General features: G+C 41.2%; 1 protein-coding gene across 2 annotated transcripts in view; it reads right to left on the bottom strand.

The window, feature by feature from the left end:
• Positions 1-15,677, bottom strand: part of DIAPH3 (diaphanous related formin 3) — a 556,480-nt gene extending 540,803 nt beyond the window's left edge. Inside the window, exon 1 of one of the 2 annotated variants that reach the window (XM_051850009.2) lies at positions 15,280-15,677. In XM_051850009.2, the coding sequence (XP_051705969.2) occupies positions 15,280-15,459 (180 nt within the window). In that variant the 5' untranslated portion in view covers positions 15,460-15,677. The remainder of the gene's footprint in view (positions 1-15,279) is intronic. The other variant, XM_051850008.2, reaches the window with a different exon arrangement.
• Positions 15,678-17,055: the final 1,378 nt, after the last annotated feature.

Genomic DNA, 17,055 nt, shown 5'->3' with positions numbered 1-17,055 from the left:
TGAGGTTATGAAAGTACATCATTACCTTTGCCTGAACATGCTATAAACATTATCCTACAGGAGTAAATCATTATGTCACTGGAAGACAGTCTATAAGAAACATCTGACTTACAGATGAAGACTCCAAGGGCTATAGGCAATACACTTAAACATGAATGTATGTCAACACCTGTTGGCTGAAACAGACCTAGAAAAGAAAATGCTGCATAAACAAAGTCTCAGCATGTGTCCTCAAAACAGTTCAAAAAATCTGGCCATTTTTGGAAGACTAAGGTTCTTAGATATGAGATTGGGATCAAAAACAGAAAAAGGTAAAGTTGTTCAACAGTATGCTTGTGATCTGTTTTGAACTAGAAACTAGAAAAAAGAAAATTTCCTCCCCAGCACAGCCCTACCCCTCACACACCTGTCAGTCTAGTAGAGCTTACAGAAACTTACATCTCTAATGTTCCATTAGAAGAGGGCTGTAACAGGTCCTGATCCAAATTCACATCAATCATTGCAAAATGGACAATTGAATGGATCATATCAACAATGAAGCAAAAGCTTTCCAGAGAGAAGGCCTAACTTGCGCAGATGCACAACTCATTCAGGGACATGCTAGACATTTGTATGGATCAAGAATCAGATTTCAGCTAGAAATTGAGGGATTTAGGTGAGAAATGCACAAAGGACAAGATCATTAAAGGAATTTTACCCATGCTAGTTTGCCCTTAGACTATGAGTGACGGAAATAGAAATTGAAGAATTTTAAGAAGCCTCAATAAACACACCTGTATTCCTCCAAAATCTGTTGTAGCAACAAGGTTGTAAAAGCAGAGTAGGGCCAGGAACCAGAGCCACAAAAATCAGTTAGGAAGCTAACACAATAATCCAGCAAAAAGAAGACATGTGAGGTCAGGAATAGTAGGTTGGAGAAGAGGGGAATGCTACAGTAAGTTACCAGGAGGCACAATCAAGGTTCTTGAGTAACCAATAGATACAAAAGAAAAAAATCAAGAATAGGGGCCAGTGCCATGGCACAGTAGGTTAATCCTCCGCCTGCGGCTCCGGCATACCATATGGGCGCCAGTTCTAGTCCCTCTTACAATACAGCTCTCTGCTGTGGCCTGGGAAAGCAGTAGAAAATGGCCCAAGTGCTTGGGCCCCTGTACCCACATGGGAGACCAGGAAGAAGCTCCTGGCTCCTGGCTTCAGATCAGCGCAGCTCCGGCTGTTGCGGCCAATTGGGGAGTGAAACAATGGAAGGAAGACCTTTTTCTCTGTCTCTCCCTCTTACTGTCTGTAACTCTTCCTCTCAAATAAGTAAATCTTTTAAAAAAAATCAAGAAAAATTTTGAGGGTTAAATGATGCCATTCACTCAAAAAACAGGAAAAAGTCTTTGAGGAAAGAACTGACTTCAAGTTGAGATATGCTGAGTTTGGTACACCTCTATGACATTCATGGAAAATAAACTGAACATTTTGGACAGAAGCACAAAAGAAGTACCCAACATAGACATAGAGTTTGAGGAGTCATATATTTAGATCTGAGCTGTCCAATAATGCTAGCCACTAGCTACATATGGCTATTGAAACAAATTTTAAATTAATTCAAATTAAATTTACAAATCAGTTCTTTGGTAACACTATCCACATTTCAAGTGTTCAAAAGCAACATATATCTAGTAGAGACAGTAGAACAGAACATATCCACCATCTCAGAAAGTTCTTTTGAACAGCAGCAACCCAGGTGGTACAGACCTCAAGCTGGAAGGATGCATAAGGCACTTAAAAACACTAACTTTAAAGAGTTTTGAAAAAGGGATGAGTAGGATGCAGGGTGGCCCTGGCAAAGACACAAGAGCAGAATCAGGAGGAAGGCAATGCGGGAGAGATGAGCAGCCACCCAAGGAGTTAAAGTTTCTCATAATTTTCATTTGTTGAGAGAACCTGAAGAAGGAATAGGCTATGGTACAGTTAACTGGAGTCTCAAAGACGATGAAGATATAACACTTACAAGGTGGACAGGCATGATTATTGGGCTACCAAGGACAAATTATAAGAACAGATTATATAGCCTAAAAGTAGAATGTAGACCCAAATACATAGAAGCTCCTCCATCAGTTAGATCTGTAAGATATTAATATGAATGGAATAAATAATTCCAGTGGAATGGTGGATGCACAGAGCATACCAGTATTAGTAAAATGGCCAAATTCCTATAGCATTAAAGTTGTGCTTCAAGAGCTATGACCTCTAATGATGTCCAAAGAAAATATGCAACCAGAAGGACACACAACAATTAATTTTAATGGATCTCAAACCTTCTACTCATGCTAATGTCTTGATTCAACATCACAATGCAAAGTACACATTCAGTAAAGAATTCCAGCTGGTATATGTAATCCAGATATTTGTAATATATTTTTATCATATATGTATATTTATTGTATATGTATACCCATTATGTTTTCAGGTAATGGGAAAATTAAGAATGAATTAAAATTTAAAAATAAACAAAAAAGATGAACAGAGATCAGAAGGAAAGAACAGGTTATGGCCAAGTTTCAAGCAAGGTTTGAGTACTAATATATTGAAGGCATCAAAAGCCAGAAAATCAACCACCAGGTTGGCAGGTACTGATCTGCCAAAGTCTCTTAAATGACAGAAGCAAACACAAGGTTGGTAAACCAATGCAAAGTGGCTCAGTCCCTTCTCAATGACTGTACTCTACATGTTGCCAATGCCAACATAATAACAGCAACAAGTTCAGGGCTATTTAGTACTTACATGTTAACCTCCATTACAATAAGCTGAATCTTCCTATGTAACCTATACTACAGGTACTATTGTTTCCATTTCACAGGTTAAAAAAAAAAAAAAAAAAAGGAATTCTCCAGATCACACAGCCATCAAAGTGCAGAGCCAGGATTCAAGCCAAGGTAACTGTACAACCTGAATTCCTAGAGATTACACAACTAGGACTCTCCAGTATCACTTCAACATACTGGTTGTTCACACTTCTCTTTTCCTACATCAGACTGAATGTCAGCATCTTGAAATCAAGGACCAAGACCTACGCCAAACTCTGTATAAAAGGCATTCAAATTTTCAAGGAAAGCAACTCACTGACCAAAAGTGGCCAAAAGAGAAGGAAGCAGAGCAAGCTACTGAGAGGGGCAAAGGGTCATTGGAAAGTGGAGATGAGAGGTTGTTTCGTTTCCCTTCTGCTTTTGCTTCTGCAGTGGGAAGCATATGAGTATTTTTCTAGAATAGGGTCTGTGAAGGGTGAAAACAGTGCTCACCAAATGGGGCTGGGTTTAGAACAGTGAGAGAGAGATTAACCCTGATGAGGAAAAGACAGTTCTGTAGATATTGGAATAGAAAGCATGAAGTGTTGTTGCAGATATAGAAGATTACAAGTTCAAGCAAAACACCTTTTTTTTCCTCTCTGAAAAGGGTGTCAAGGTAAATGCTAAGAGTCAAGGGTGACCAGCTATAAGATCTATTAAACAAATGCTGTGGCATATTCCCTTGCAAGGAGGGAAGAAGAGAGAAAGAATGCTTTAAAATTGCACACAGAATACCATTAAAATGTTACAAAAGAAAATATGTGCCATTATTCCCTCTGTAGGGGAGGCGGGGAGGGACTGGGACCTTAACTGTTGATCTAGTGAATGTCCTACTCGTACACGGTTGGACACTTTAAGAGATGATGACATTACTTCTTGAATTTAAAAAATTATTTACAGCAAAAAGGAACCAGGCCCACAAATGACATAAGGAGAGTGATAAGGGTCCAGCAGCATAAATGCTCTGAGAGAAATGAAAAAGAAGGTGACCAAAGAGCTCATTAAAAATCAGGACTCTCAAACTGGATTTCGTGTTCACATCCATTGAGCCCTACTCCCAGATAAGGCATCTCAGAAAAGTCCCCTAACCTCTCCTGTGCCTTGATTAATCTCATGCTGAGCAAGAGTACTGAGAATACATACCTTTAGGCATTGTGTTAGGATTAAGTTATTAAAATAGTGCACAGTCCACTGTAAGAACTGAACCGATGTTACAGTGTGATGATTAGCTAGCACCATAGAGAACACATAGACACCCATGTCTAAGGGCATCAGATCACATGGTTGGGAAGGGTATCCACCAGCATGCGGCAGCCCAGTTCCACCAGAGAAACTGGCCAGGTTGCTCCAGGTTTAGAAATCTGAATAATAGAACCTCATTTACTTACTTCTATTCTACCTTATTTAGATTTGCAGAAATGAGGAGTTTGAAGGTACCCTAGTTAAAAGGGAGCCTGAAGGCTCCTGCCTTCAGCCTGGCCCAGCCCTGGCCTTTGCAACCATTTGGGGCGTGAACCAAGGGATAAAAGATCTCTCTCTCTCTCTCTCTCTCTCTCTCTCTCTTCCTTTCTCTCTTTCTTTCTCTCTCTCCCCGTCTCTGTAACTCTGCCTTAAAAATAAATAAATAAACCTTTTAGGGCCAGCACTGTGGCATGAAGCTGCTACCTGCAGTGCTGGCATCCCATAGGGGCACCAGTTCAAGTCCTACAAGCTCCACTTCCAATCCAGCTTCCTGCTAATATACTTGGGAAAGCAGCAGAGGATGGCTCAAGTTCTTGGGCCTCTGTGCCCACGTTGGAGCCCCAGAAGAAGCTCTTGGCTTCAGGCTTCAGATCAGCGCAGCTACATCCATTGCAACCATTTGGAAAGTAAACCAGCGGATAGAAGACTTTCTCTCCCTCTCTGCCTCTGCCTCCCTGTAACTCTGCCTTTCAAATAAATCAATCAATCAAAAAATAATAATCAAATAAATAAATCTTTTTAAAAAAGTTATTTTTCATAGATTCGCTATTTGCAATTAGCCAAGCATTAAGATATCTACTGTAAACACAAAGCCACACCAGGAATCATTGAAAAAATAACTTCCAAAAGCTTACAAACAAATGCGTACAGTAACTATAAGCAGGTTAAAGATAACATACCAATTACAGCAACATAATACCCTCAAAAGAGAGGCTGGGTGAAGTTAGAACATGGTTTTAATTGGAGTCTGTCACCCCTTATAAAAAAATGAAACCATCACATTGAATTTCTGAATATATTCACTCCATTTTTTATGTTCATTTCTCAGACTGTCAAATTTTTCATTAAAAATGAATTGTAATTGTCATTATGAATTGAATTCTTGCCAAGATATTAATAAACAAAAACAGTTTAATTCTATAGCAAAGTCCATAATTAATGTCACTAATTTGCAAACCTTTTATTTAAAAACTGAATTTACGAAGTCCAGGAAAATGCAGCACCTCAGGAAAATGCAGCAATTATGGGATAAACTCCCTACATCCTGGAAAGATATTTCATAATAAAATTAACCAAATGAATATAATCTTACTGATTTCACAAATAATACATGTATGTTACTAAGATTTCAAGAAATTCTACACAATAACTCCTGGGAGTGAGCTGTTGTACTGAATCAGGTATTTAGCTACCTTCACCTCATGAAGGTGTGACTTAGACCACAGCTATCTGGCTATGCCCCAAGTCTCTCAGCACATAAAATACCCTTATTTATACACTTAAAGTTATAGTCCTACCCTCTCCCTTTCTAGTAATTAAGACATACTGGGCCAGTGCTATGGCGTAGCAGGTGAAGCCGCTGCCTGCGGTGCTGGCATCCCATATGGGCACCCGTTTGAGTCCTGGCTGCTCCACTTCTGATCCAGTTCTCTGCAATGGCCTGGGAAAGCAGTGGAAGATGGCCCAAGTCCTTAGGGCCCTGAACCCATGTGGGAGACCCAGAGGAAGCTCCTGGCTCCTGACTTCAGATAGGCAGTACAGCTCCGGCCGTTGTAGCCAATTGAGAAGTGAACCAGCAGATGGAAGACCTCTCTCTCCTTCTCTCTCTGTGTCACTCTTTCAAATAAATAAATACAATAAATAAAACTTAAAAAAAAAAAAAAGACATACCATGTCCTTGAGTATTATCTAGTAATTAAGATGACATTCAGGCCAGTGCCATGGCTCACTTGGCTAGTCCTCCGCCTGCGGCGGCACCCCGGGTTTTAGTCCCGACTGGGGTGCCGGGTTCTGTCCCAGTTGCTCCTCTTCCAGTCCAGCTCTCTGTTGTGGCCCGGGAGTACAGTGGAGGATGGCCCAAGTGCTTGGGCCCTGCACCCACATGGGAGACCAGGAGGAAGCACCTGGCTCCTGACTTTGGACCGGCACAGCGCACCAGCCGCAGAGCACCGGCCATGAACCAACAGAAAAAGGAAGACCTTTCTCTCTCCCTCTCTCTCTCTAACTCTGCCTGTCAAAAAAAAAAAATTTTTTTTGAGACAAAAATGAATGTGGAAGCTAGCGGTATTTGTTCTGACTCTGCTTGTTCTAGTTTCATACAACTTACTAAAAGATGTTTACATATGGCTAATTTCGTTTTATTAAAAAAGAAACTGTAAAACTGTTCAGTTCTTCGCCTACACCTCGAGTCAGGACCCTGAGACAAAAATGGTGACTGCTTGAGGACTGGCCTCTACCAAGAAAGTAAGGCCGGGTCTTTGGAGTCATTAGTCTAGACTAATTCTCTTCAACCTCTGGGATTCCATTTCCATTCAAGAGTCAAGTCGACAAAAAGAAAAACAGCGAAATCTACACATATTTTTCCACTATTAAAACCAATAATGGTGATTTAGTTTCAGCAAGACATCATCATCAATCACATTAAATTAATGGTGCTGTTAATTTGAATTTTATTGGTTTTATAGTTTTGTTTTGGATTTTAAATGTAAATCTGTTTCAGTTTTATAGTTGTAAAAGGGCCATAAACATAAAGAGTTGTACTAGTTTTATATCTATACATATCTTAGTAATATTTTATTATCATTCAAGTCCCTACCAGAGTATCACAAATTTAAAATTCTAAGTTTGAGGTAGCTTCTTTTGTAGGTTTCTTTTTTTATGAATTTTATTTGTAGGCAAGTTTCATAGTTATATAAACCCCACTTTACAAATAAAGAATACAGCCCTCAAAAAGCCTTAAAAACATGGCCTAACTATACAGCCATCAGCTTAGAAATTGGCATCAATCCAGACATCACCTGACATGCCAGGATAGAAGCTTAGAATGTCTTTGCCTCCATCACACCACGATGAAAAAGCCTGGCTCAATTAAGATTTCCCAAAATCAGAAAGTTACTCAAATATCTACTGTATGTTCTCCATGCTCTAAAATATAGATAAAAATTGTAAAAAAAAATCAATATTACTATTAATGATAACAATAGCAGAAAACTTATTAATGGCAAACATTTACAGAGAGATTATAATGAGATAGGTACTATTCTTGACCCTTAACATATTTAACCTTTTTTTTTAAAGATTTATTTATTTGAAAGGCATATTTACAAAGAAAGAGAAAAAGAGACAGAGAGAAAGAGATTTTTACATCCTCTGGTTCACTCCTTAAATGGCTGCAATGACTGGAATAGGGTTTGGCCAGAATGAAGCAAGGATCCTAGAACTCCATCCGATTCTCCCACTTGAGTGCAGGGACCCAAGCACTCAAGCCATCATCCACTGCTTTCCCAGGTGCATTAGCAGTGAACTGGATCAGAAGTAAAGCAACTGGGACTTAATTGGGTGCTTATATGTGATGCCGGCATCACAGGCAGCAGTTTAACCCACTGTGCCACAGCGCCAGTCCCTGATGTTAACTTTCAGTCAACATGAGAACCCCATTTCACAAATAAGGAAAAGGAGGCACAGAGAGAGATTAAGTAAATGCCCACGCTCATACGTGGGATAAGTGGCATTGCTGGGATTCAAATCCTGAGAGCAGTACCAATCACCGCTCATAAATCTCATTCATATTGCCTCTTCTATAAAAAACTGTAAGTGGGGGCAGGCATGTGGCACAGTGGTTACTCTCCAGCTTCAGTCACTCATATTCCATAGCAAATGCCTGGTTCAAGTTCCAGCTATATCACTTCCGATCCAGCATCCTGCTAATGCACAGTCCAAGAGGCACAAGCAATGACTCAAGTACTTGGGTCCCTTCACAAATGTGGGAGATCCCCACTGGGTTTGGAGCTCCTGGTTTCAGCCTGCCCAGCCCTAGCTATTGCAGGCATTTCAACCATGAACCATGAGATGGAAGATCTCTCTTTGCATGTCCCTGTCTCTCTGCCTTTCAAACAAAATTAAAAGTAGAAGGAAATTAAAAAAAAAAAAAAAAAAAAAAAAAAACTGTAAGAAAGGACAACAGTGGATCTTTTGAAGAATAACATCTATGGTAAGTATTTCCAGATAGTTTTTGCTAAGAACCAGTTTCAGCACCAAACTTAACTTATTTAAGCTCCTAAATTCTCCTCTAAGTTAATAATGACTGTTTGAATTGCCATTTGAGAAAAATTACTCCCGATGGTAAGGTATTTCAATGCCACCCCGCTGCTACTAAGAGAAAAGTTACCTTTGTAGATTCTGTTCAAAGAAAGCTCATGCTTTGATCCTTAATATCCCATGAAGCAAAAGGTTATGCTTAATCTATATTTTATAGATCTAAAAGTCAAATTAGTTTCTGGGATAAACAAGCAAGAGTGTGAAAGTAAGCATATTCTTTAGCATCCACTTGATTCCGGGTTTAGAGGATACTATGTGCTGAGTTAAAGACAATTACATTAGTGTAATACGTGGCAGTTTTTTTCTCATATTATTCTGCAAGCATAAACAAGTTATACACATGTTAATTTACATTCCATATAAAAAGCCAATTTTAAATCCAATTTATAAGGCAATAAATACATAAAGATTCTAGGACACTGCAATAAAGTTATGCCATAAAGTAGAGTTAATTCAAGACAACAATAATAAAAGCATGACAAATTTTAGCATTCCACCAACTGCATAAAGGTGTTTCAGGTAACATCTGTTCAGAGGCAATTGCTACAAGATAGAGTAGATGAGATGCAGGGTTTCACAGTGTAATAAATGTATGTCAGTTTGCTTGCTTCATAATTAAAGACATGAGTCTTCAAAAAAAAGCAATTAAGCCTTACTCTAAATCTGAGACAATCATCCCTGCTCCCACCCCCTTTCTACCATGAAAGAAAAGAGCCAGAGTGGTCCAGAAGTCTCGACACCACATAGCATCCCCTTTGAGCAGCTACATGAAGCACACCCAAAACCGCTTGATATGGTTTCTTTTGATATTTGATATATTAAAATAAAAAAATCTATTTTTTTTTTTTGCTTTATTAGAAAAAATAGAAAGGAAAGAAATTCCAGGAAAATTCAGAGCATTAGAAGAGTGGCCTGAATAAAATTATTTTACCTTGTTCTGAAGGTTACAATGCCTGATGTGTTAGGTAGAATTTTCACATGAAGAAAACTCAGGTGCCAAAAGCCTTCTTGACAGTTTAACTCTAGGACAACTAAAAGCATCACTTACACTGAGTATTCAATGAAGGAGTAAGTTCAAAAAAAGAGCACACAGAAATCACCTTCATCTTCTCTGCTTTCTAGCAACTGTAAAGATGATGCAATAGAAAAAAGGTGAATGAAAGTTTTGGTTGTTAGCCCAGTGGTTCATTGTTTTTTGGTGGTAACTTGGCTATTTTGCATCCCTTCCACCTAAATTCCAAGCCTTCAAAATGAAGTGATAACAGAAGGCAGAGAGTTAAATGAATCTCATCATTTTCCTGAAGCTTTTCAATGTGGTCACCCTAGAGGTGATGCCTGCTATATCAATTTTGTAGGGCAGCTACAACAAATCACCACAAACTCGTTGGCTTAAACAACACAAATTCATTCTCTCCATTCTAGAGGCCAGATATCCGAAATCAGTCACCGGCCCAAAATCAAGGTGCTGGCTGAGCTATTGCACCTTTGGTGACTTTAGAAGTGTTCCTTGCCTCTTCAGAATAATCTCTCAACCTTAAAATCCTTAAATGAATTACATCTGTGAAGTCCTTTTTTTGCCACCTTATGGTAATATTCATAGGTTCCAGGAATTAAGGAGTGGATATTTGTTGAGGGCCATTATTTAGTCCAGCTCGAAATGAACCCACAGCAATGGGGAAGGGATGCTCTGATCTCATCAAGCCTTCTCTTGTTTCCACTCTGCTTAAGTTCCCACTATAATAAACAAAAGTTCTAAAACCAACTCATCTGGTCTCACACCTGACTTAACTCAAGAAATCACTAATTCTGCCTTCATTAAAGACATTACTAATTATTGTTAATGGTTCCTGGATGAGACAGTAAAGACTGAAACTCCCCATAGCCAAAGGAAAGCAATATAGGACTATAATTCTAGATGTGTTCTCTGGACACAAACTGCCTAGGTTCAAATCCCAGCCTCAACAACTGGCAGCTATGTGACCTTAGGCAGCTTGATTTCTGTACGCCTCAGTTTCTTCATATAGCAAATAAGCTAACAACACCACCCATCCGATAGAGTTCTTGTAAGAATTAAATAAGTATATATTTATAATGCACCTAGAACAGTGCTTGGCTCACCTATAAAGGATAACTATTATTACCAACAATGCCCAAACACAGTGGATATACAGATATTAATGAACAGGGTGAAAAATCTCTCACAACCTCAACTGAGGGAACTGCAATGACATAATTGAACAATAATTTAAAATGCATTGGGATGGGAATTATTACATGCAAGATTTACATTAAAATTAATAAGACTTTTAAAGCATATTCCTAATCACAATAGGAACTCCTACACTAATTTAGATCACCTATGTATAGGCCTCCTTTCAAAGGTCTGACCCCCTTGCTAGAGACAGATACTTTTTCCTGAAGCCAAACATCCCATGCTCAGTCTGGTGCATGTACTATATCTTGCTAAGAGCTGTGGGAGGGAGGGAGTGTTAGTGAAATGCTTTTCACAATGACAAAGACAACAGTACCATTCTGTTCTGTTCTGTTCTGTTCTAAAAGAAGAAGGCTCAGGTCCAGTTTCTGAGTTGGTGGCCTACAAGCAGATTTCAAGCTTAATGATTCTACTGAATTCTACCTTCCTTCACAGAATCTCTACCCCAAGAGCCCACCTTGTCCTCTCCACTTCCTGCAATGATCTGCTGCCTTCCAATACCTATCCCTAGCATCTCAGTATTCACTATTGAATAAATTTTCTACTGAACTGGTTAGTTCACAAAAAAGCACAAGAGTAGTTCATTCATGGTACAGCCAAATTATCATCCAATTATAATAGACTAATTTCTACTATGTACACTTACCTAGGGGAGAAGTTCTATGCTACAAAATTTTTCACACAACTCCCCAGTAATGTGAATCCTACATCTGTACATTCAACAGAAAACATGATTTGTTTGTTGTGCTTTACCAGGACTCAGAGTAAAACAGAATTTCAGTGAGTATTAGAGTTCCTGCCTTCTTAAACTAAGAATGGAACAAGTGACCAGTTTACCACTCAGTTCTACCAATGGCTTGTAGCAGTGTGCAGAGTACCCAACACCTAAATTACACTGATCTCTGTTGTACCACCAACCTATATTACCTGTTCCAGTCAAAAACAGCTGCCTGAGGCTCAGATAATGATGGAGATTCAGGCTAACATCACTTCATCCCATCAAGAAAATTCCAAGAACTGACTTGATATCCAAGAGTATAGCAGACTGAACTACAAAATATTCACTTTTCAAAGCACTGCGGGAATCTGTGATGGTCTCAAATATCACCTTCCATCCCCAAAACAAGGGTTACTGGTGTGGGACCAAAAGCAATGAGATGCTGGCACACTCAGCAGGCAGCTTTGAAATTTAGATACCAAGCCTTAGCCCAAGAACAGAGAGAGAACTGAGCCCAGAACTCCAGGCTCTCTTTAGGAAACCCAGATCAATAGGGGGACAGTCCCAAATTAGTGGTACACCCAGGCTCCTGGTGAAAGCAGACTCAAATTATCTCCAGAGAAAAGCATTTCCAGTGTAGGCCTCCTGGAATTCTACAGGTTACAATAAAGCAATGAGCTTACAAAATTTTTAAAGCATGAAGCAAAGAGTAAGTCACCAAGAATTCAGGTCAATGCAGACAGTCCAAAGATTACACATACCAGAACTGTCAAAGAGTAAGAACAGCCAAGCAGGAATACACATGTGACCTAGCAGTTGGACCCATGACCTGTATTAGAGTACCTGGGTTCAAATACTGGCTTTGGCTCCCAATTCTGGCTTCCGATTAATTTGGACCCTGGAGGCAGTAGTGATGGCTCAGGTAGCTGGGTCTCTCCCACCCATGTGGGAGACCTGGATTGGGTTCCCAGCTCCCAGCTTCAGCTACAGCCCAGCCCTGGTTATTGCAGGCATTTGGAGAGTAGATAGGTGTGTTCTAGCTCTCCTCCCTCTCTCTCTGCCCCTCAAAACATAAATAAATAAATAAAAGGAAGGAAGGAGGGAAAGAGAGAGAAAATTTTAAAAAAAGAATAATAAAGTGTGGGAAATTTCTAAAGAAATAAATGAAGAAGAAACAACAGAAGGCCCAGGCAGATTTGAAAAAGAAGCAAAGGAAACTTCTCAAGTTAAAAACTAATGGCTACGGCCGGCGCCGCGGCTCACTAGGCTAATCCTCCGCCTTGCGGCGCCGGCACACCGGGTTCTAGTCCCGGTCGGGGCGCCGGATTCTGTCCCGGTTGCCCCTCTTCCAGGCCAGCCCTCTGCTGTGGCCAGGGAGTGCAGTGGAGGATGGCCCAGGTGCTTGGGGGAGACAAGGAGGAAGCACCTGGCTCCTGGCTCCTGCCATCGGATCAGCGCGGTGCGCCGGCCACAGCGCGCCGGCCGCAGCGGCCATTGGAGGGTGAACCAACGGCAAAGGAAGACCTTTCTCTCTGTCTCTCTCTCTCACTGTCCACTCTGCCTGTCAAAAATAAAAAATAAAAAAAATAAAAAAAAAACTAATGGCTAGCATCAAATATTCAGAACAAGTTGACAGCAGAGTAAACATAGCTGATAACAGAATTAATAAACTAAAAGAAATTACCATGTAAGCAAGATTCTAAATTAGTTTCATAGACTATCAAGAGTTCAAATTACTTCCAAATTAATTATGAAGTAATGGTTCATGACTTCTCCCAAAAAAAAAAAAAGAATTCTGGATGCATTATTAGTTTTATAGTATAAACGTATTATCTTTTAGATGTCACCTCATCTTTACAATAACCCTTTTGACTAATGGCATCTTGAGAAGTCCAATAAGACATACACAAGAAATGAAAAATTAGGTCCACATTGTAGCACAGTGGGTTAAGCTGTTGCCTGCAATGCCAGCATCCCATATCAGACCAACAGTTCAAGACCCCACTTCCCTTCTTCAGTTTCCTTCTAATATGCCTGGGAAAACGGCAGATGGCTCCACTACATGGGCCCCTGCCACCTATGTGGGAGACCAGGATGAACTTCATGGCTCTTGCCTTCCATCTGGCCTAGCCCTAGCCTTTGTGGCCATTTGTGGAGTGAGCCAACACATAGAATATCTCTTTATATCTGTTTCTCCCTCTCTCTGTCATTCTACCCTTTAAATAAGGAAATCTTTTAAAAAAAAAAAATAAATGAAAAGGAGCACAGAAGCTACAACCCAAATCACTTATTGTATCCTTCAATGAAACTAAACCTAAATATTAATTCAGGTACTGTTTTTTCTTTTTAAAAAAAAGATGTATTTATTTATTTGAAAGTCAGAGTTACACAGAGAGAGAAGAGAGGCAGAGAGAGAGAGAGAGGTCTTCCATTCGATGGTTCACTCCCCAATTGGCTGCAATGGCCCGAGCAGTGCTGATCTGAAGCAAGGAGCCAGGAGCTTCTTCCAGGTCTATCCTTGGGTGCAGGGGCCCAAGGACATCTTCTACTGCCTTCCCAGGCTATAGCAGAGAGCTGGATTGGAAGTGGAGCAGCCGGGTCTGGAACCGGCACCCATATGGGATGCCACCGCTTCAGGCCAGGGTGTTAACCTGCTGCGCCACAGAGCTGGCCCCCAGATACTGTTTTTTTATGACCCCCTTGCAGGGACTGAGTCACAGAAAATTACACCTCCTGTATTCTGGACCACAGCAGATAAAAAAAAACAAAATGGAATAAGATTATTAACCCAGAGAGAAGGCTATAAAAGGAAGAAAAGTCATTGCCTCATAGCAGTCTTCTACTGAGCTAAATCTGGCACTGCAAAGTTAACTGCAGCCTATTCATTCTTCATACCTATCAAGGTAACAATCAGCAAATGTGTATTTGATCCTCTTACAAAATGTCACCATACCTATGGCCATTTTTATACTTAAGTTAGCATAACTAATTCATATTGTTTCTCCTTTTCAGTATCACTTCTTACAGTTCTGCTCTCAAGTTTATTCAACTATTACTTTTAACCACAGTTATACTTAGCACCTCATTCACAAAACATTATTCCCTTAATTTGTGAATCACAAATAAAATCCTCACAATTTTCACTTGTGCACAGAAGGCAAATGCCATACTATCACCAAAAAAGGATTTTCCATACTCAGCAAAATAAAGGGATTGCTATTCAATTTTCAACTCTGTTTATCTCACCCCAAATCTACCTATATGATTTATTTACACCCAACCCTCAAACAGCCGTCACTGCCTATCCATTCACTAGTTGATACCAACACGAAGACTTACACGGTGTTAATTATGACACTTCCCTTGAGTATTAAAGCAAATGAGAAAAGCAAACCAGAACAGCGAGTCTGAAATACTTAGACTTCTTTCCAAACTAAACAAAACATTCTTTAGCAGTGACCACATGGCCCGCCAAGTTTTAAAACGAGCCGTTTCAACTTGGAAAACTGTATGTATCTTAAAAAAGTTCTTACGAGATTAATACATTAAGCAGTAAAAGTAATACCGTGACCTGAAAGTTGATATGTTTGATATGAAAGTTTGATATGTCTTATACCATCATACACCAGGGAATAGGGCAGAAGTTCGACTTAAAAAAAAATGCAATATCCACCTAAATGGCGTCAACATCTAGGTATCAGAACTGCTTTTCACATCAACCCTCAGAAATACGGGGCAACACAAATACCAGTGCATCTGTCACAGGATCCAACTGGAACGGAACCCTGTCGTCAATCTAAGGAGACTGGCAGCTCTGGATGCCTAAAACCAAAGTTATTCTCCCAGGCCCTGTGGGCCCTCGCCCGGCAGTCTAGAGCTTGAAGGCGCCCCAGATCAGAGCCACAGGCCCTCCACAGAGCGGACGCCGCCCCACCCCAGCTGCGGGCGACACTTACAAACTTGGGCCGTTTCTCCCCAGGTTCCTCCGGGCCGCCGGGCGGCGGAGGGTGCTGGGGTCCCTTCCTGCGCGTCATCTTGCTTTCCCGGCAGCTGCGGAGCGAGGCTGAGGAAGGGTAGGGAGTCCCCGCGACAGAGGCGTGCCCCGGGTGGCGCAGCCGCGGCCGGTGCCGCTCCATCTTTCCCGACACGCTGAGGGCAGCTCAGCGAACCGAGGCAGATCCGGCTTCCCGGTTCCGCCGCCCACGCCGTCAGCCCAGCCCAGAACAACCGCTACAGATGGGCCACAGCCAAACACATCCGAAAAGTCCCGCCACCGTGGGTCCGCCCAGGACCCCGCCAATCCCGCGCCTCCTGGTCAATGACACGCCATGGCTCCGCCCCTTCCGGGTTTCCTGAAGTGTGACTGGCTGAGCCATCTGTATGTTTCACTCCTGCAGCTTCCTGAGGGTCCCGGCCGTCACCTTAACTGCTGTGGGTGGGGTGTGATTTAAGAGATGCGGAAAACTGACAAGAAAGTCACATGCCTGGAGTTATTTGGAATTTGGAGAAGAGTTCTTCCAAAAGTGGAAGGCAAATGAAACCGGCTGTGAGGCAGCTTTTGCGCAGCGGTGAAATGTGAAGTCATCGTCTAACCCTCCTTTTGCTGGCCTTGGGGTAAAAGCCGCTGGGAAAGGGAGTTCTAGGCTCTTTACTTGAGGGGGTCCCGGGAGGGAGAGAAGCAGCACTCCCACCAGGCTCCAGCAGGACGCTCTCCCGATCTGGTTGCTAGTCGCCGCCGCGTGCCATAGTGCCGAATGCTCACTCTGGGGTGGCAGAGACGCCACCAAAACTCAGAGCTAGTATGAGCCAACGCCCTTTATGGAGCTCACTGCGAAATAAAGTTGTCAAACCCTGACACGCATAACAAAGCAGTGTAAATATGACAGCAACCGTCTCCAAAATTCGTTGAGAACAAAAACAGCAGATAATAAATCGGAAAGAGTGAGTCTGGGAAGGCCAAAAGTAGAATGCTCAGGTTTTCGCAGGACAGAAATGAGTGAGGGGACGAGATTCCAGGCTAAGAGAATCAAGAGCACAGAATTGAAGAAGCTTCAAAGGTTTGGAATGCAGGGCCTTGAACTGAAACCATGCAAAGGGATTTGTTGTGTAGACCGTATACCCAAGGTCAAGCTACTGGGCTAGTGCAGTTTTTTCACACATCAGTGTTTCCTCCCCCCTACCTTTAAAAGTCATCTTTTCCTTTAAAGCTATCTCCTTAAGATAGACGTCTTGTGACTGTAGGGAGGTGGTGTGGGCCAAGACGCTGTTAAACATGCAGTATTGATTTTGGTACAAGAAACAGCTCCAGTTTCTCTGGGGAGTTAGCACAGCAGTTCAGAGAATGGGCCTTAGCTCCAAGGACGTCTTCATAGAATACCCTTTTTTTTATTTTTTATTTTTCTGTGCCACACTTTCAACAAAGAGCATCTAATCTTTAGGGATACTTCCAAAAGAATAGCAAGGTCAGGAGAACTGTAAGTAATTTCTTATACCTTGTGGACAATTATACCAAGATGCAAATGTTACTCCTGCCATTTACTATCTTTGTGATGTTGAAGATCATGTTGAATTTTCTTTGAGTCTTCACTGGCAAAAGGGGGATAATAACAGTAATACACACAAAATAGGAGTATTTTCAGCTTAAACAAGATAATGTATTTAAAGCTGTTAGAAGTCTCACTGACCTCCAGCCAAAGTCCGGCAGGAGGAATACCTATAATACAACAAGTTTA

This window comes from Oryctolagus cuniculus, chromosome 9, assembly GCF_964237555.1.
Source record: "Oryctolagus cuniculus chromosome 9, mOryCun1.1, whole genome shotgun sequence".
Taxonomy (NCBI): domain Eukaryota; kingdom Metazoa; phylum Chordata; class Mammalia; order Lagomorpha; family Leporidae; genus Oryctolagus; species Oryctolagus cuniculus.
Note: the sequence above shows the minus strand (reverse complement) of the source record. Positions and strands in the feature narration are given on the sequence as shown.